Source organism: Delphinus delphis, chromosome 15 (genome assembly GCF_949987515.2).
Source record: "Delphinus delphis chromosome 15, mDelDel1.2, whole genome shotgun sequence".
Classification (NCBI taxonomy): Eukaryota; Metazoa; Chordata; class Mammalia; order Artiodactyla; family Delphinidae; genus Delphinus; species Delphinus delphis.
Genome location: NC_082697.1, coordinates 39489422 through 39504154, shown reverse-complemented (window position 1 = coordinate 39504154; position 14733 = coordinate 39489422). Strand labels below are relative to the sequence as shown.

General features: G+C 37.1%; 1 protein-coding gene across 4 annotated transcripts in view; it reads right to left on the bottom strand.

Annotated features, from left to right (window-relative positions):
* SPTLC3 (serine palmitoyltransferase long chain base subunit 3) overlaps positions 1-14733 on the bottom strand; it is a 126233-nt gene that overhangs the window by 92751 nt on the left and 18749 nt on the right. For 3 of the 4 annotated variants that reach the window (XM_060031241.1, XM_060031245.1, XM_060031242.1), the window contains 3 exons: positions 11644-11826; positions 5087-5241; positions 4299-4447 (listed from right to left, as the gene is read on the bottom strand). In XM_060031241.1, coding sequence (XP_059887224.1) covers positions 4299-4447; positions 5087-5241; positions 11644-11826 — 487 coding nt within the window. The remainder of the gene's footprint in view (positions 1-4298; positions 4448-5086; positions 5242-11643; positions 11827-14733) is intronic. The other variant, XM_060031243.1, reaches the window with a different exon arrangement.

The window sequence follows — 14733 nt, the reverse complement described above, 5'->3', positions numbered from 1 at the left end:
CTTTCTGTTTGCATTTGCACCACACCTTTAGGTTGTTTGTTTATTTATCTTTAAAGTTTCAGTTTATTCTTCACTTAAAGCTTAATTCATATGAAGGAAGAACAAGCAATTCTGCATTGACTTTGAGTTAGGGGTGGCTGCATGAACGTCTTCCATTGTTAAATCAATATATTCAAACAAGCACCTTCCACATACAGCAAAATTAAATAGTTCTTTCCAGTAACAAAACTCAAAGATCATATATAGAAATATCTTGCATAATGAAGTTTTACTGATTGTTTTTTTCATTTTATTTACTTATTTATTTAGGCCAGGCTAAGCAGCTTGTGGGATCTTAGTTCCCTGACCAGGGATCAGACTCGGGTCTTGGCAGTGGAAGCGCTGTGTCCTAACCACTGGACCACCAGGGAATTCCTGAAGATACTACTGATTGTTTGATGTTACTCTTCAGACATTATGAACAATTTTTACACAACTCTCAATCTTAGTGCTAAAAATCTAAACATCCATGTAGTTTTAGAATCTGTTTCTAAACAAATTATAGTAGTTATTCTAGCGTTTTTCAGCTAAGACAGTTAATCTACAGACTTTGCAGCTAAAAATTTGAAGGCAAGCCAGCTTAAAGAGTACCAATTTCAACATTTGATAGGCTGTTCACTCCAGAGGTCCCTAATTCACAATGTAATGTCACACACACCTAAACTCAAAAATTTCTCATCTTTCACACACATTAACAACATTATTAAAACAAAACAAAACAAAACAAAACTAGGTTGTAATTACCAAAGATGTCACATAAGGCATGCAGTTTCAGGGAGACAGCCCGGATCAGGGAACATTCTAACAAAAACCAACAGGAATATAGAAGATAGGAATTTAAAATGTGTCAGATATTTAAATGCTTGATGGTGACTCCAATTTGCCATTTCACTCTGTCTCATATTTAGGATGTGTGAAAAGTGCAATCATCCCACCCATATCAGCATGTGAAATGTTAAATCCACCCACAAGGGGTCAAAGCCTCCCCTAATTCCATATTCTGCTATCTTTTAGTTGTACAGAAAAGTAAACAGTAGCACATCATTTTACATCTTAAAATATCACTTAAAATTCTGTACATATCTGTCTGGAAATGTGTCATTTTCAGTTCTATTTTGGGCCTAGTTTTAACATTTGCAGGTGTAGATTTGGCAAACAACCTTACTCTAGGGCACTTTTTGCTGCTCCTTCCACTGAATTGACCTCCCTCTTGGGCACTGAGGGTATTTTGTTGTTGGTTACAATGGGGAGGTGGAACCAGGTGCCTGGCTGGGACCTATCTTTCTGCTTTTCATCCTTTGGAATAACTTTAATTTAGTTGTATTTATTTTTGATTACAGCACATAATTGAGTTTAGTTTTTGGCCAAATCTCAGTCCTTTGCTTCTAGTAGGCAAATATGTTCTAGTTATATATTTTTGGTAAAAATAAAATATGTGATCTTTTATCCTTTTACTATATTTTATTTTTATTTATTTATTTTTTACTTGTTACTTTTCGTTTGTGGCCATGCTGTGCAGCATGTGGGATCTTAGTTCTCTGATCAGGGATCGAACCCTCACCCACCCTACATCGGACCGTCAGGGAAGTCCCTTTTACTATATTTTATGTGTTTCCTCTTGATTTCTTTTTCATTGAATTTTCCTATTTTGGAATATGATTTCTGTGTTCTTTTCCCCCTGGAACATTGGAAACTACTTTTAAAAGCTCTAGGAAGTATTTTAAGTGATTAAACGTCCCTAAACATTTACTTTGGGTTCCTCAAGAAGCTATTTTGGTTACTAAAAATTCTTAAGCCTCTATATTACCAAAGTTTCACTGTTAGTCCATTGGCCCTGTTAAATATTTTCTTAAGGCTATGTAGCATACATTTTCCAAAAGTTACTTGTATATCTTGAAGTAAATGGCATTCAAAACTATACAGCAGAAACTAACACACCATTGTAAAGCAATTATACTCCAATAAAGATGTTAAAAAAAAAACAACTATATTACCAATTCTTGACTGCTATGTTCAGGTTACCATTTATCTTGCAGAAGACTTTCAGATGTACCCTGTTTATTCATTTATTTTTAGATTGCTTATATTCTTGTTTTCAGTTCTTCTATTTGCCTAAAATTACTGTGGGTGGTTTCTACCTTGCTGTCTCACTGTTTCCTTGGAAGCTGTTAAAATCTTCCTAGAGCTTGAGTTGGAGAGCTCACAATGAAGCAACTAAATATTAAAAGCCCAGTGATTCAGAAGGATGAGTAGGTGGAGAAAGCATGTAGGCTGTAGGCAGTCTAAACAGGGATCTTCGTCTCTGCTTGGTTTCTCTGGGTTTGTTGAGTCTGCAGAATCAGGGACCTTTATTCCGCATCTGTCTTTACTGGGAGGAAACCATCGCCTGTGTCAGGCTGCCTCTCTTTAGTTTCTGGTGTTGTGACTGGGGACTGTTCTGTCTCAGTGAGTTGGGGGTCCTCATCTTCAGGAGTGTGTTTCCTGATGAACAACCCTTGTGTTTGGTGTCACCAGCACCAGAGGCAACATCCCCAAAGGTTGCTGCCTCCGTGTCTCTTTTGACGGTGTGTCCTTCCAGTCTCGATCCCGCCACCAAGTAGGGTCCTGTGGGTGACCCAGCTCTTCTAAAGGAGTAGAACCTTTCTTCCACTCCCTGCTTATTTCTCCAGCCCTCATGAGTCAAAATAAAGATACCGTGTCTTTCCTAAGAAATCTGGGCAACTACTTATACACTCTGGAGTTTTAGTTAAGTATTTACTGGCTATGTGGATAAGAAGGTGATTTTGTTCAATCTGAATGGCTATTTATTGCACAGGTCTGAATAATTACATGCTTTTAAAGGCCTTCTGCCAAGGGGTTATCTGAGAGAGGCATGTGGCTCATTTTTCATGAATGGTAAATCCATTTTTAGCAGCTTTAACTCTGATTCTTAGGCCTGAAACTGACCTAGTGAGCTCTGCATGTATTATCCTGGTTGGGAAACTGCTTAGTAGGAAAGCTGAGCAACCCCGGGAGTTAGGATGGGTCATCGGCCACTATAGGCACATCACTGAGTCACTGTGGTCCTCAGTTTCCTCCTCTGGAAGATGGCAATAACACCACCTGTCCTGCCCCGCACAGCATGGGGCTTTGTGAGGAACACATGAGATAATATAGGAGGAGAGAGTGGGCCAGGAAGAGCGAAGCAGGCCACAGGAACAGGCTTGCTCTGCTCATCCTCCCGGAAGTGAGGGGAGCAGAAGTTTCCTTCTCAAAGATCTTACTCCTCTAAGAGAAAAATGTTTCAGCTAAAAGAGAAATAAATAGGCAGTCTGCTTCATCTTTACCATTCATTCATTCATCATTCATTCATTCATTCATTCAACACAAGTCAATACGACCCATTCCTCCCTTCATGGAACTTATGTTGCAGGAGCAGAGACAGGCAATATACAAGTACAAAAGCAAGATAAGTGATAGGCATCATTAAGAAAAGTGGGAGAAAGAGCCAAATCCAAAGGAGAAGTTGTTGTTCAATGGGTACGAAGCTTCTGTGATACAGGACGAGTAAGTTCTAGAGACCTGCCCTTTCACACAGTTCCTGGAACAATTCTGTACTGTGCCCTTGAACATTTGTTAAAAGGGTAGATCTCTAAATACAGAATTACTAGGGTTTCCCCTGAAACTGATATAATATTGTAAGTCAACTTTACTTCAATAAGTAAAAATAAAATAAAATTTTATTTAGGGGAAAAAATAGAAAAAAGGATCGATCTCATTTAAGCATTCTTACCATAAAAAGGAGGACGATATGACACTTTCTGAGGTAATGGATATGTTTATCACCTTGATTGTGGTGATGGTTTCACAGGTATATGCATATGTCCAAACTCATTAAATTATATATACTAAATAAGTACAATGGTTTTCTTTGAATAGCAATTGTAACTCAAAAAAGCTGTTAAAAAGAAAAGAAAAGTGGAAAAGAAAAGACCCAGAAAAGGACCAGATGGAAGAGGCATTATAGCTGCTTTTTTAGATAACATGGTCAGGAAAGAACAATTTTTTTTTTTACTCTGGAGAATTAAAATCTTTAAAAACTGCCTAGTAAGAACATAATGTTTGAAATTTCCAAAAAGACCGTTATATACCTTTTCCTTTTTGTGTTTTATAACAACATTTTGAGGCACACTGTCTAGATATGATCTAGATTTGAGAAGTAGCCACCAGGAATCTGAGACCCAACTGGAAAAAAATTTCAAAATAGTGAATGTACGTACCCATTTCATGTCTGGTGCTGCCCACGCCCAGGCCATATGTCTCTAAAACATCCTTTACTGTTTTCATAGATTCATCGTACTTGGCTGCAAGGCCAAGGAAGTTATAGGAACCCATATTGATGACATCTTTGATGATTCTTCCAGTAAACCTGCAGAGAGAAGGGCAGGTGAACACAAAGGGCTTTCTCATTTAATATCATCCTAGTGCTCCAGAAAAGACTCTCACGAAGAGACCTTGGGTTTGGCCCAAGTCACGTCTTTTCTTTTTGATTTGCCTTGTTGTCACCACAAAATGATTTGTCCTTAGAGGAGAGTCACCTCATAATGAACCTGGGCAGAGCATTGGGAAAAGGTTTCCAGGCCATGGAGTGTTACTCAGCCCTGATTTGTCTTGGGTGCTTGCTTTCGTGACACCTGTGCTCTGGTTTAAATTTCAGCAAGGACTTTCTAAATCAGAAAGAGCCATGGTCATCACTGGCTCCCTCAGCAGGAAGTAGGAGGGTACAATTTGTCAATAAAGCTGAAAAGGACTCTTCCCGGCTGGCTCTGTGTATCCTGCACCTTCTGCCACTGATTCCTCTTTAATCGCAATACAAGTAAGCTGCCCTTGGCAATTTAATTACTGTGACTTCTCCCATTGGCATCACGAGGGCTTGCAAAGGGCTGAATGATGGAAGAGCAGCTGTTCTATTGCTTTGTGCTTTTTTCAGATCTGTGATCTGGTGCCCATGCTAGAATTTCCTTGAAAGCATTTCTTTCAACCAAGCCCCTCCAGGTGGCCGCCTCACCTAAATGTCCAGTTGTAGTCATCTGACACCCTCTCCATCACATCAAACAGAGGCCCCGGGGCACTGCAGATGGGCCGGTTCCAGTTGTCTCTGATTCTCATGTAAAGGTTCCGTGTATAAAAATTCTCAAAGCTTTGATACAGCGGCACAAAATCCTGTAATAACAGAGGCAGAAGTTTACCTTTGGTGTCTCGCTTTTTGTAGTTCATTTGCAATTGAACACTAAAAGACATGGAGGAACCATGAAAATATTCCATCTGCAAATATTTTGAGCAAGGTTCTTGGGTAAGGGGTTGGGTGGGGTCCACAAATAACTCTGTGAGTCCTCCACCTCCTTTTAGTGGGGGAGGTAAAACCTGTGGCAAATAAAAGTAACAAAAATGACAGCAAAATACAAGTCCCCAAATGAGTGCTGGAGACAACGAATCCCAGTGTTCCCGAGAGGGAGAATTGAGCTTGGGAACCTTCTTAGAATTCAAGAATAATGCCATTTGCCGCAACGGGGATGGACCTGGAGATGATCATACTAAGTGAAGTAAGGCAGACAGAGAAAGACAAATATCACTTATATGCTGAATCTAAAAAAAAAAAAGACACAAATGAACGTATTTACAAAACAGAAACAGACTCACAGACTTAGAGAACTAACTTATGGTTACCAGGGGGGAAGGGTTGGGGGGAGGGATAGATTGGGAGTTTGGGATTGACATGTATTCTCTGCTATATTTAAAATAGATAACCAACAAGGACCAACTGTATTGCACAGGGAACTCTGCTCAATACTCTGTAATAAGCTAAGTGGGAAAAGAATTTGAAAAACAACAGATATATGTATATGTATAAAACTGAATCACTTTGCTGTATACCCAAAACTAACACTACATTGTTAATCAACCATACTCCAGTATGAAATAAAAAAAAAAAAGATCTGGTCCAAAGAAGAAGGCCTGTTTTGAGGGTACAGTTCTCCTATTCCTCTGCCTCTACCGGTGAGCTTCCTGCCTCTGTGTGGGTGTATTTTCACCCCAACCCATTCCTTTGAGCACCAGTGAGGTTTCTTCAGGAGCAGTCAATGCCTTCCAAATGTCGCTGTCTTCTAGTCTCAGGTAAGCCTCCCACAGTTTTGTAACTATACCAAAAAATGAAACTGGACTAGATATTGCAAAAACAGAAGCACTGCAATGGGGTATATCCTTATCTAGTTGTAGATTTAACTCGTCACATGACCAACTCACTATATTTTTCTTCCTGACACAAAAGGCTAAGTGTGAAAGTGAACCCCAGGCCACAAGGACATAATAATTTTTGGGAGCAGGATATAGGAGGGTTGAACAAAACCTAATAATGCAGCCATGAAAATGCCTTTGTTTCTCCTACAATATGACACTCTTTCTTTTTCCACTGTTAAGCTTGTAGGGTACCTTATCATTTTCCAAATGTTATAGATATATCAATCCTACTTTTATAGACAATTCAACAGAAAGTCAGAAAATCTGAGTGGACAGATTGGGATTTGTACCCAGTTCTATAACCAATGCTCTTTTGAATAAATCATGCTGCAGAGATAGGTATTTAAAAGGGATTGAAGAGAACATATCCATGGCACATTGTAAAAAATACTACCAAATTTGGAAAAATACTACCAAATTTGTCCCTTCTTTTTTTTGGTTTAACTACTTGCCCATTCAGTAGCAAATAGAATCATGGATTTGGAGAGAGAGAGAGAATCATTATCAATCGTAGTTTTTCATTTGTGCCTACATTGATGCTTCTGTTCTCACCTAATATTTCTTTTTTATCATTATTTCCTCTTGAGAAACAGCTGTTTCTCCTACCAGGGTTGAGCTCAGAATAATAATAAAATATGTTTGTGTTTTCCTTTTTGTTGGGAAGGGCAACTAACTGTATTATAGACAGTTCTTTGAAGTATGAGAAACACAAAATAAGGATGGCTAAATTTAATTTTTCTTATTAAGAAATTAGAGGAAGGTTGAATAAAGATAGCGGATTCAGTGCTTGTATGTATTCTACCAATCATCTAAAAGCTCTGTGAAATGACAAAAAGTAGATACTTAAAAACCAAAATAAATTTATAAATCATCAATGAATCAGAAATATAGAAGGATCACAAAAGATAGAACATAAATAAGATCTGCTCAATGCAGAAATAAGACCACAGGAAACCATAGCCCTAAAACATTTGCAGAGAAGACTGGTATGGACATACACTAACTGTAGGGATCATTAAAGCCAAGAGTTGATAACTACAAGAAGTTGATACCCTGGGTGATTAATGAAGCAATATCTCTTTGTTCTTCTTTTATTGGGTTAATAAGTAAGAAGCAGTTGCATTGTCCACAGCACAAAGCACTGTGATGGGCAGCAAGAACTGACTGGAAGAACAAGACCCCACTGTAGAGAGGTGGGGAGACCACACAGCAAGAACACAAGCCCCTGGTCCAGGCAACACATTCCATTTTCTTTCTACAATCACTCAAGACAGGTGAATGTGTAAGCAAATAAGGATTCCTAAATTAAAAAGTGAGCATAAAACAAAACATCATCACTATTACAGGAAAACTAGTACAATAAGAGGCACCAAATTCAATAAGCAGAACTGACATTTAGTGAAAAGACTTCATAGAGCAAACAGAAAAAGAATTTAAAAATATGTAAGTAACGTGTTTAGAAAGACACAACGAAACAATGGATCCTTTTAAAAAATTAAACGTTCAAAAGTACAATGAACACAGCTGAGAAGTAAATTAATAAACTAGCATAGTCAGTTGACTAATCATTCCAGGACAGAGAAAATAAAATATGGAGGAAAAGTCAAGAGATACGAAGGGCAGATTTAGAAGGTCCAGTATCTCCCTAGAAGGATTTGCAAGATTGAAGGAAGGAGGAGAAGGAGGAGATGAGGTGAAAGAGGAGGAAAAGGAAGTTAAAAAAAAAGGAGGAGGAGGAGGGGCAAGTTCCAGAGAGGAAGGAAGTTTTGAATCCTAAGATGTAAATAGTCTATCAGGTCCTGAATAGAGCAAATAAGGAAAAACACACGCCAAGCTACATCCTGGTTAAATTTCAGAAGTCAAAGGGAAGAATCTCAAAATGCTTCAGGGAAAGGCAGTTTATAGACAAGGGAATATGAATTAGACTGCTTCGGACTTTTCTTAGGTGACAATGGTGGAAAAGAGTATGAGGGAAAATTATTTTGAACTTAAAATCCTATAATCAGCCAAACCAGCAAACAAATGGGAAAATCCAAGTAAAAACTTTCCAATATATGTAAGGAGTCTTGAGTTTAATTCCCTTTTCTATAATAATTGAGCGTGTACCTCAATAATACAATGAAATAACTATGGAGGAAGACAGATGCCAGAAAAAATAGTGAGTGAAGAAACTGATGGAAGATGGTTTAGCCCAAGTAGCATTATATTTGTAGTATAAAGAAACAGAAACTAAAAATTCACAAATAAATGACAACATGGAGAATGGGTATGTGGGAGAAAGAAAGTGCAATTTTATTAAATTCTTCTCCTGGTCAGGGGAAGACTCTAGTTACTAAATAATGGTAACTAAATTCTAAATATATGTGTTAAATATTCTAAGAGAACCATTAAAAAAAACAGTGAGGGATATATTATATATAACTTCCTAACAGGGACAAGGAGAAAAAGGGGAGGGGGAAGGGTAAGCTGTGACAAAGTGAGAGAGTGGCATGGACATATATACACTACCAAACGTAAAATAGATAGCTAGTGGGAAGCAGCCGCACAGCACAGGAAGATCAACTCGGTGCTTTGTGACCACCTAGAGGGGTGGGATAGGGAGGATGGGAGGGAGGGAGATGCAAGAGGGAAGAGATATGGGAACATATGTATATGTATAACTGATTCACTTTGTTATAAAGCAGAAACTAACACACCATTAAAAAAATAAATAAAGTTGTACTAGTTTCAGGCTTACAGCGAAGTGATTCAGTTATACATATATATATATATGTATATATTCTTTTCAGATTATAGATTATTACAAGATATTGAATATAGTTCCCTGTGTTATACAGTAGGTCCTTATTATTTATCTATTTTGTATATAGTAGTGTGTATCTGTTAATCCCAACCTCCTAATTTATCCCTCACTGGCTCTTTCCCCTTTGATAACCATAAGTTTGTTTCTATGTCTGTGAGTCTATTTCTATTTTGTAAATAACTTCACTTGTATCATTTGTTTATATGCCACATATAACTGATATTGTATGATATTTGTTTTTCTCTGTCTGACTTACTTCACTTAGTGTGACAATCTCTAGGTCCATCCATGCTGCTGCAAATGGCATGGTTTCCTTCTTTCTTACAGCTGAGTAGTCCTAACTCCATCTCTTAAACCTCTCTTGGCCTCGCCTATTATCACCATCCCTATTATCACTACCCTGGTCCCAGCCCAAGGGCTCATCTAGATTTTTTTTCAAACTGGACTTCTGCCTCAGCCTCTTAACTGGTTTTTTTGGCCCCTATATTGTCCTGTAAATCCATTTTTTATAGAGCAGTGAACATGATCTTTCTAATCTGCAAATCTGCATTCCTCTGCCTGAAATCCTTCAATGCCTTCCCATTGTTCTAATAAATGCCCATGGCTTATAAAAACCCATTATAGTATGGTCCCTGCTTGCCTCTCAAGCAATCTTTCTCCCCACATGCTCCCACTCTCACTCGCAACACTCTGGTCATTAGAATTCATTGGTTCCTTAAATGTACAATGCTTTCTCTGACCTCTGGGCCACTTTGCATCACATTTCTTCTCCCTGAAGACTCCTTCCAGCTCATCTTGCCTCACCCTTTGCCTTACTACTTACTCTTTAGCCCTTAGATGTCAATTTAACTTTCTCTTCCTCCCAGGAGTCTTCCCTGAACACCAAGTTCAGGTTAAATGTTTCTCTTCTTTGCTTCCTTGATGTCATCTACTTACCGCTATGGTACCTCTTACCAAATTCCATTGCAACTGCTTTTTTTTTATGGTTAGCTCTCTGAAAGCAAGAACCATTATCTGCCTTAGTTATTCCTATATTCCAAGACTGTAATACAGTGCCTGGCACAAGATACATGCTCCAAACAAACCTGACTTGATTAGTGAGTTAATGAATGCTTTGACACAAGCAGTGCCCTCTTCAGAGAGTGTCTTCCTTCTCACCCTTGCTCACTAGGCAAACTCCTGCTCACCGTGCAAGCCCCAATATCATGCCTTCCTGACTCCTTAAGAGAATCACAGGGCACCGATCCCTGTTTCCTTTGTCACCTTCTGCCCCATCATCACTTTTTATCATTTGTTTTGCTGGTGAGTCTGTTTTGCACACCAGACTTCAAATTCTCTCATGGAAAGACCTATAGTTTCTTCTCTATTAGCCTCCATTACTTGGTAGACAGCATATACTCAAATACTTGCTAAAGGTAGGAGAGAGTACAATAATAAAGCTGGGCCTGATTTTCTTCTGAAGGTGATATGCTTGACTTAAGGTAATTGCAAAGTAAGTGTTCTACATGATTTGTTCATGGTTATGTTACTGTAACAAGAGTTTAGCTTACCAGGGGTACTAGTCACTAAGTTACAAGATTTGAAGTTCTCTCATTACATTGAAGTTCATGCCTTACCTATGTTCTTTGCTCAGATGTGTTCAAGGCTCCATCATGTGGAATAATCTATGGCCACAATTGTATATTGCAAAGCAAGTTTTAGGAAAAAGAGATTCATGGCATCATAAATCATTTGAACCAATTTTGGAAAACATGTTAAAAGGATGCAGGTTGCTCACAGGTCTCTTAATATTTTCCAGGTTGTCCTGTTAGCTCTATGTGAAAAGGGGATGATGTAGATTTTTATAGGTTAATTATTGAAAGTATCTAGATCAGTGGTTCTACACAGGGTGATTTTGCAATCTGTGAGGAATTTGGCAATGTCTGGAGGCATTTTTCATTGTCACAAGTATGTGGGAGAGTGCTAATTGCATCTAGTGGGTAAAGGTCAGGGATGCTGTTAAAATTTCTACAATGCACAGGGCAGTCTCCCATATCAAAGAATTATCCAGTCTGAAATGTCAGTAGTGCCAAAGTTGAGAAACTGACCTAGATGAAATAAAAGTCCCACATTTCACTCAAACACTCTTTCCTCTTCCAGGATAGAACATAAATAATACTCAACTGACACCTAGAAGACCAGAATAAAGTTCCACTCATGTGTCCTCACTCTTATATTTTGATTTTTCACCTTTAAAATGCTATTTTAATATCTATATCATTATAAAAATTAAATATGATAATTTACAAGAAAACCTTTAGTTCAGTCCGGCAAATAGTAGTTGCTCAATAAATGTTTGTAAAAAACAAGTGCGTGAATACACAGGGAATGTTTGGGGGTTTATGGGGTGCAGAGGAATAGAATTTACCCTGGATAGTTCCTGAGAGTATCACTCTTTTTAGGACCTGTACACACATCACCACTTGTGAGAACACTTTACAGAAGAATTGGCATTGACAAAGACCCAGGGAGGTGTTCATACGTACTTTTTGCTTTTCTCTCTCTATGGCTGCATTGCATTTTTCTATTCCCCAGTTTCTCAAAAAATCTCTGAGATAACCAAACAGCGTTCCAATTCCATATCCCAAGTAAGTGAAAACCATAACATGTAGAGGTGCTTCCTCAAAGGATTCAACCATTGGCTTATAAAAATTTGAATTTCCATTTTGCTGAAAAGACAAAAGAAAGTGGAAAATTACTACTCTTCCATTACAATAAACTATGATATTAAAATTTTTGGACTTTTGACCTTTTACCTTTCAAAGAACATATTTAAGATTTGAAAAACTGCTTGGAGAAAATTGGAAACTGATCATTGAAGAGGGTAATCAGCAATGTACATTTTATTTCACAAATCCTAATGAAATAATTAATTCAGGCAAAAATTCTCAACAGATTCTAAATCCATTAAGTGAAAAATTAATAAGGAATAGGGTTTTTGCAAGATGCCAATGTATAACCCTATTAGTTACTCCCCAAACACAAACTTGGGGTTACACCTCAGCCAGGTGATCAAATTACATCACAGATGTTAGAACAACTCACCACTCTATGCTCTTGTCGTGATGTAATATTTAATACACTGATGACATATTTAACCTGAATTTAGTCAAGCTCTAATATCTGACTTCCATTTTACAAGAAATATCAGGTAAATGACTTCATGAGGAAACAGATAATCCACAATGTGGGACTTTTTATATGACAATTGGCTTGGTCTTTGAAAGCAAAACATAAACAAGTGGGACTACATCAAACCAAAAAGCTTTTGCACAGCAAGAGAAATGATCAATGAAATGAAAATGCAACCTACAGAATGAGAGAAAATATTTGCAAACCATATATCTGATAATAGGTTAATACCCAAAATACATAAGGAACTCATACAAGTAAAAAACAAATAATCCAATTAAAAATGGGAGGAGAACCTGAATAGACATTTTCCCAAAGATGACATCCAAGTGGCTAGCAGTTATATGAAGAGGTGCTCAACATCACTAATCATCAGGGAATGCAAATTAAAATCACAATTAGATATCACCTGACACCTGCTAGCCCAGCTGTTACCAAAAAAAAGAGAGATAACAAATGTTGGTGAGGATGTGGAGAAAAGGGAGCCCTTGTGGACTGCTAGTGGGAATGTCAACTGGTACAATCATCATGGAAAACTGTATGAAGTTTCCTCCAAAAATTAAAACAATTACCATATGACCCAGCAATCCCACTTTTGGGCATATATTCATAGGAAATGAAATCAGTATCTTGAAGAGATATTTGCACTTCCATGTTCACTGCAGCATCATTCACAGCAGCTAAGATACAGAAATGATCTAAGTGTGTGTTGACGGATGAATGGATAAAGAAAATGTGGGTTTTGTACACACACACATGAATATTTTTCCGCCACACACACAAAAGAAAATTCAGTCATTTGTAAAACATAGATGAACCTAGAGTATGTTATGCTAAGTGAGACAAGCCAGACTCAAGAAGCCAAACACTGCCTTATCTCACTTATATGTGAAATCTGAAAAAGCTGAACTCACAGAAACAGAGAGTAGACTGGTGATTACCAGACAGTGGGTGGGGAAAGCAGGGAGGTGTTGGTCAAAGGGTACAAGCCTTCAGTTACAACATGAAGAAGTTCCGGGGAGCTAATGTACAGCATGGTACCTATAGGTAGTAATATTGTATAGTATACTTGAAATTTGCTAAAACAGTAGATCTAAAGTGTTCTCATCACACGCAGACACACACACACACAGGTAGGTAGGTGAGGTGATAGATGTGTTAATCAGCTTGATTGCGGTAATAATTTCATAACGTATACATATATCAAGTCACGTACACCTCAAGTACATACAATTATTAGTTATTAATTATACCTCAATCAAGCTGGAAAAAAAAAGAGTAAAGAGTGGGGGAGGGAACTTAAGAGACACCCAAGTGCACTGTGTATTCTTTCATTAGATCCTCTTTTTCTGTTTTTTGTAAAAAAAACTGGTAAAAACACATATTTTGAACAATTGTGGAAATCCAAATGTGTACTGGAAATATATATTATTGAGGAGTTAATTTTGTTAAAAGTGAGAGTAGTAGTATAGTTATGTGGGAGGATGCTTTAATCTTTGTCAATGCATGCTGAAGGATTAAGGAGGGTGAAGTGTTATAACAGTTCTAATTTTCTTTCAGATGGTTCATCAAAAATTAAACACATACATAAAGCAATTTTGGGAAAATGTTGAATCTAGATGGAGGTTATACGGGTGGGCGATTGTTATATTATTTTTTCATTTTTCTGCATGTTTGAAAATTTTCATAATAAAAAGTCAAAGTAAATATTTCTCTCATTTATTTTAGGTGTCACCATGCCGGTGGAAAGTAGACTTTTAATATCAAACCATTCTTATTCCTGCTTAATTGATTTTCACATGGTAGCTCAATGTTTGCTCAATGCATTAGTGAATAAATTATTCTTAACACTACTAATTAAGTTTTTGTCTTTAATAAATATTTATACATTTATTCATATTTTTATTCAACAAATATAATACAATCCTTGGATTCCCTATTTCCCAATTAGATGATCCATAAGAAGTGTTTTGACCATTTTTAGTGATTTACAGTGTCATTTGTCTACTAATACTTAATTTATTAATTTAGCTTACACATATATATTTTAAATGATGTATTATATAAAAATTATGTTAATTAGAAATAATGCTTTTGCTACTCTCATACTGTAAGCACTATTAGATTCCACAAACACAGTTTTCTAGACTATATTGCCTTTATTTCCTCTATTCTATTTGAGATGCAGTATTTTTGGAATCTGTGTGACAGTCCCTGGAAGTTTTATCCCAAGCCACAAAATATGTGACAATCAAAAAAACAATCTATCTGATAGATGAATATTTTTTATTTATATTACTTGTTTTTAAAGTAACTTTTAAAAAGCCCTTTTATAATGAGATTTTACACTTGAATTGCTCAGTCAAAAACCCACAAAATATTATTAAATCTTATTAAAATTCCTTAACTCCTTATTATCCATTATATCAGTGTTGTAACTGAGC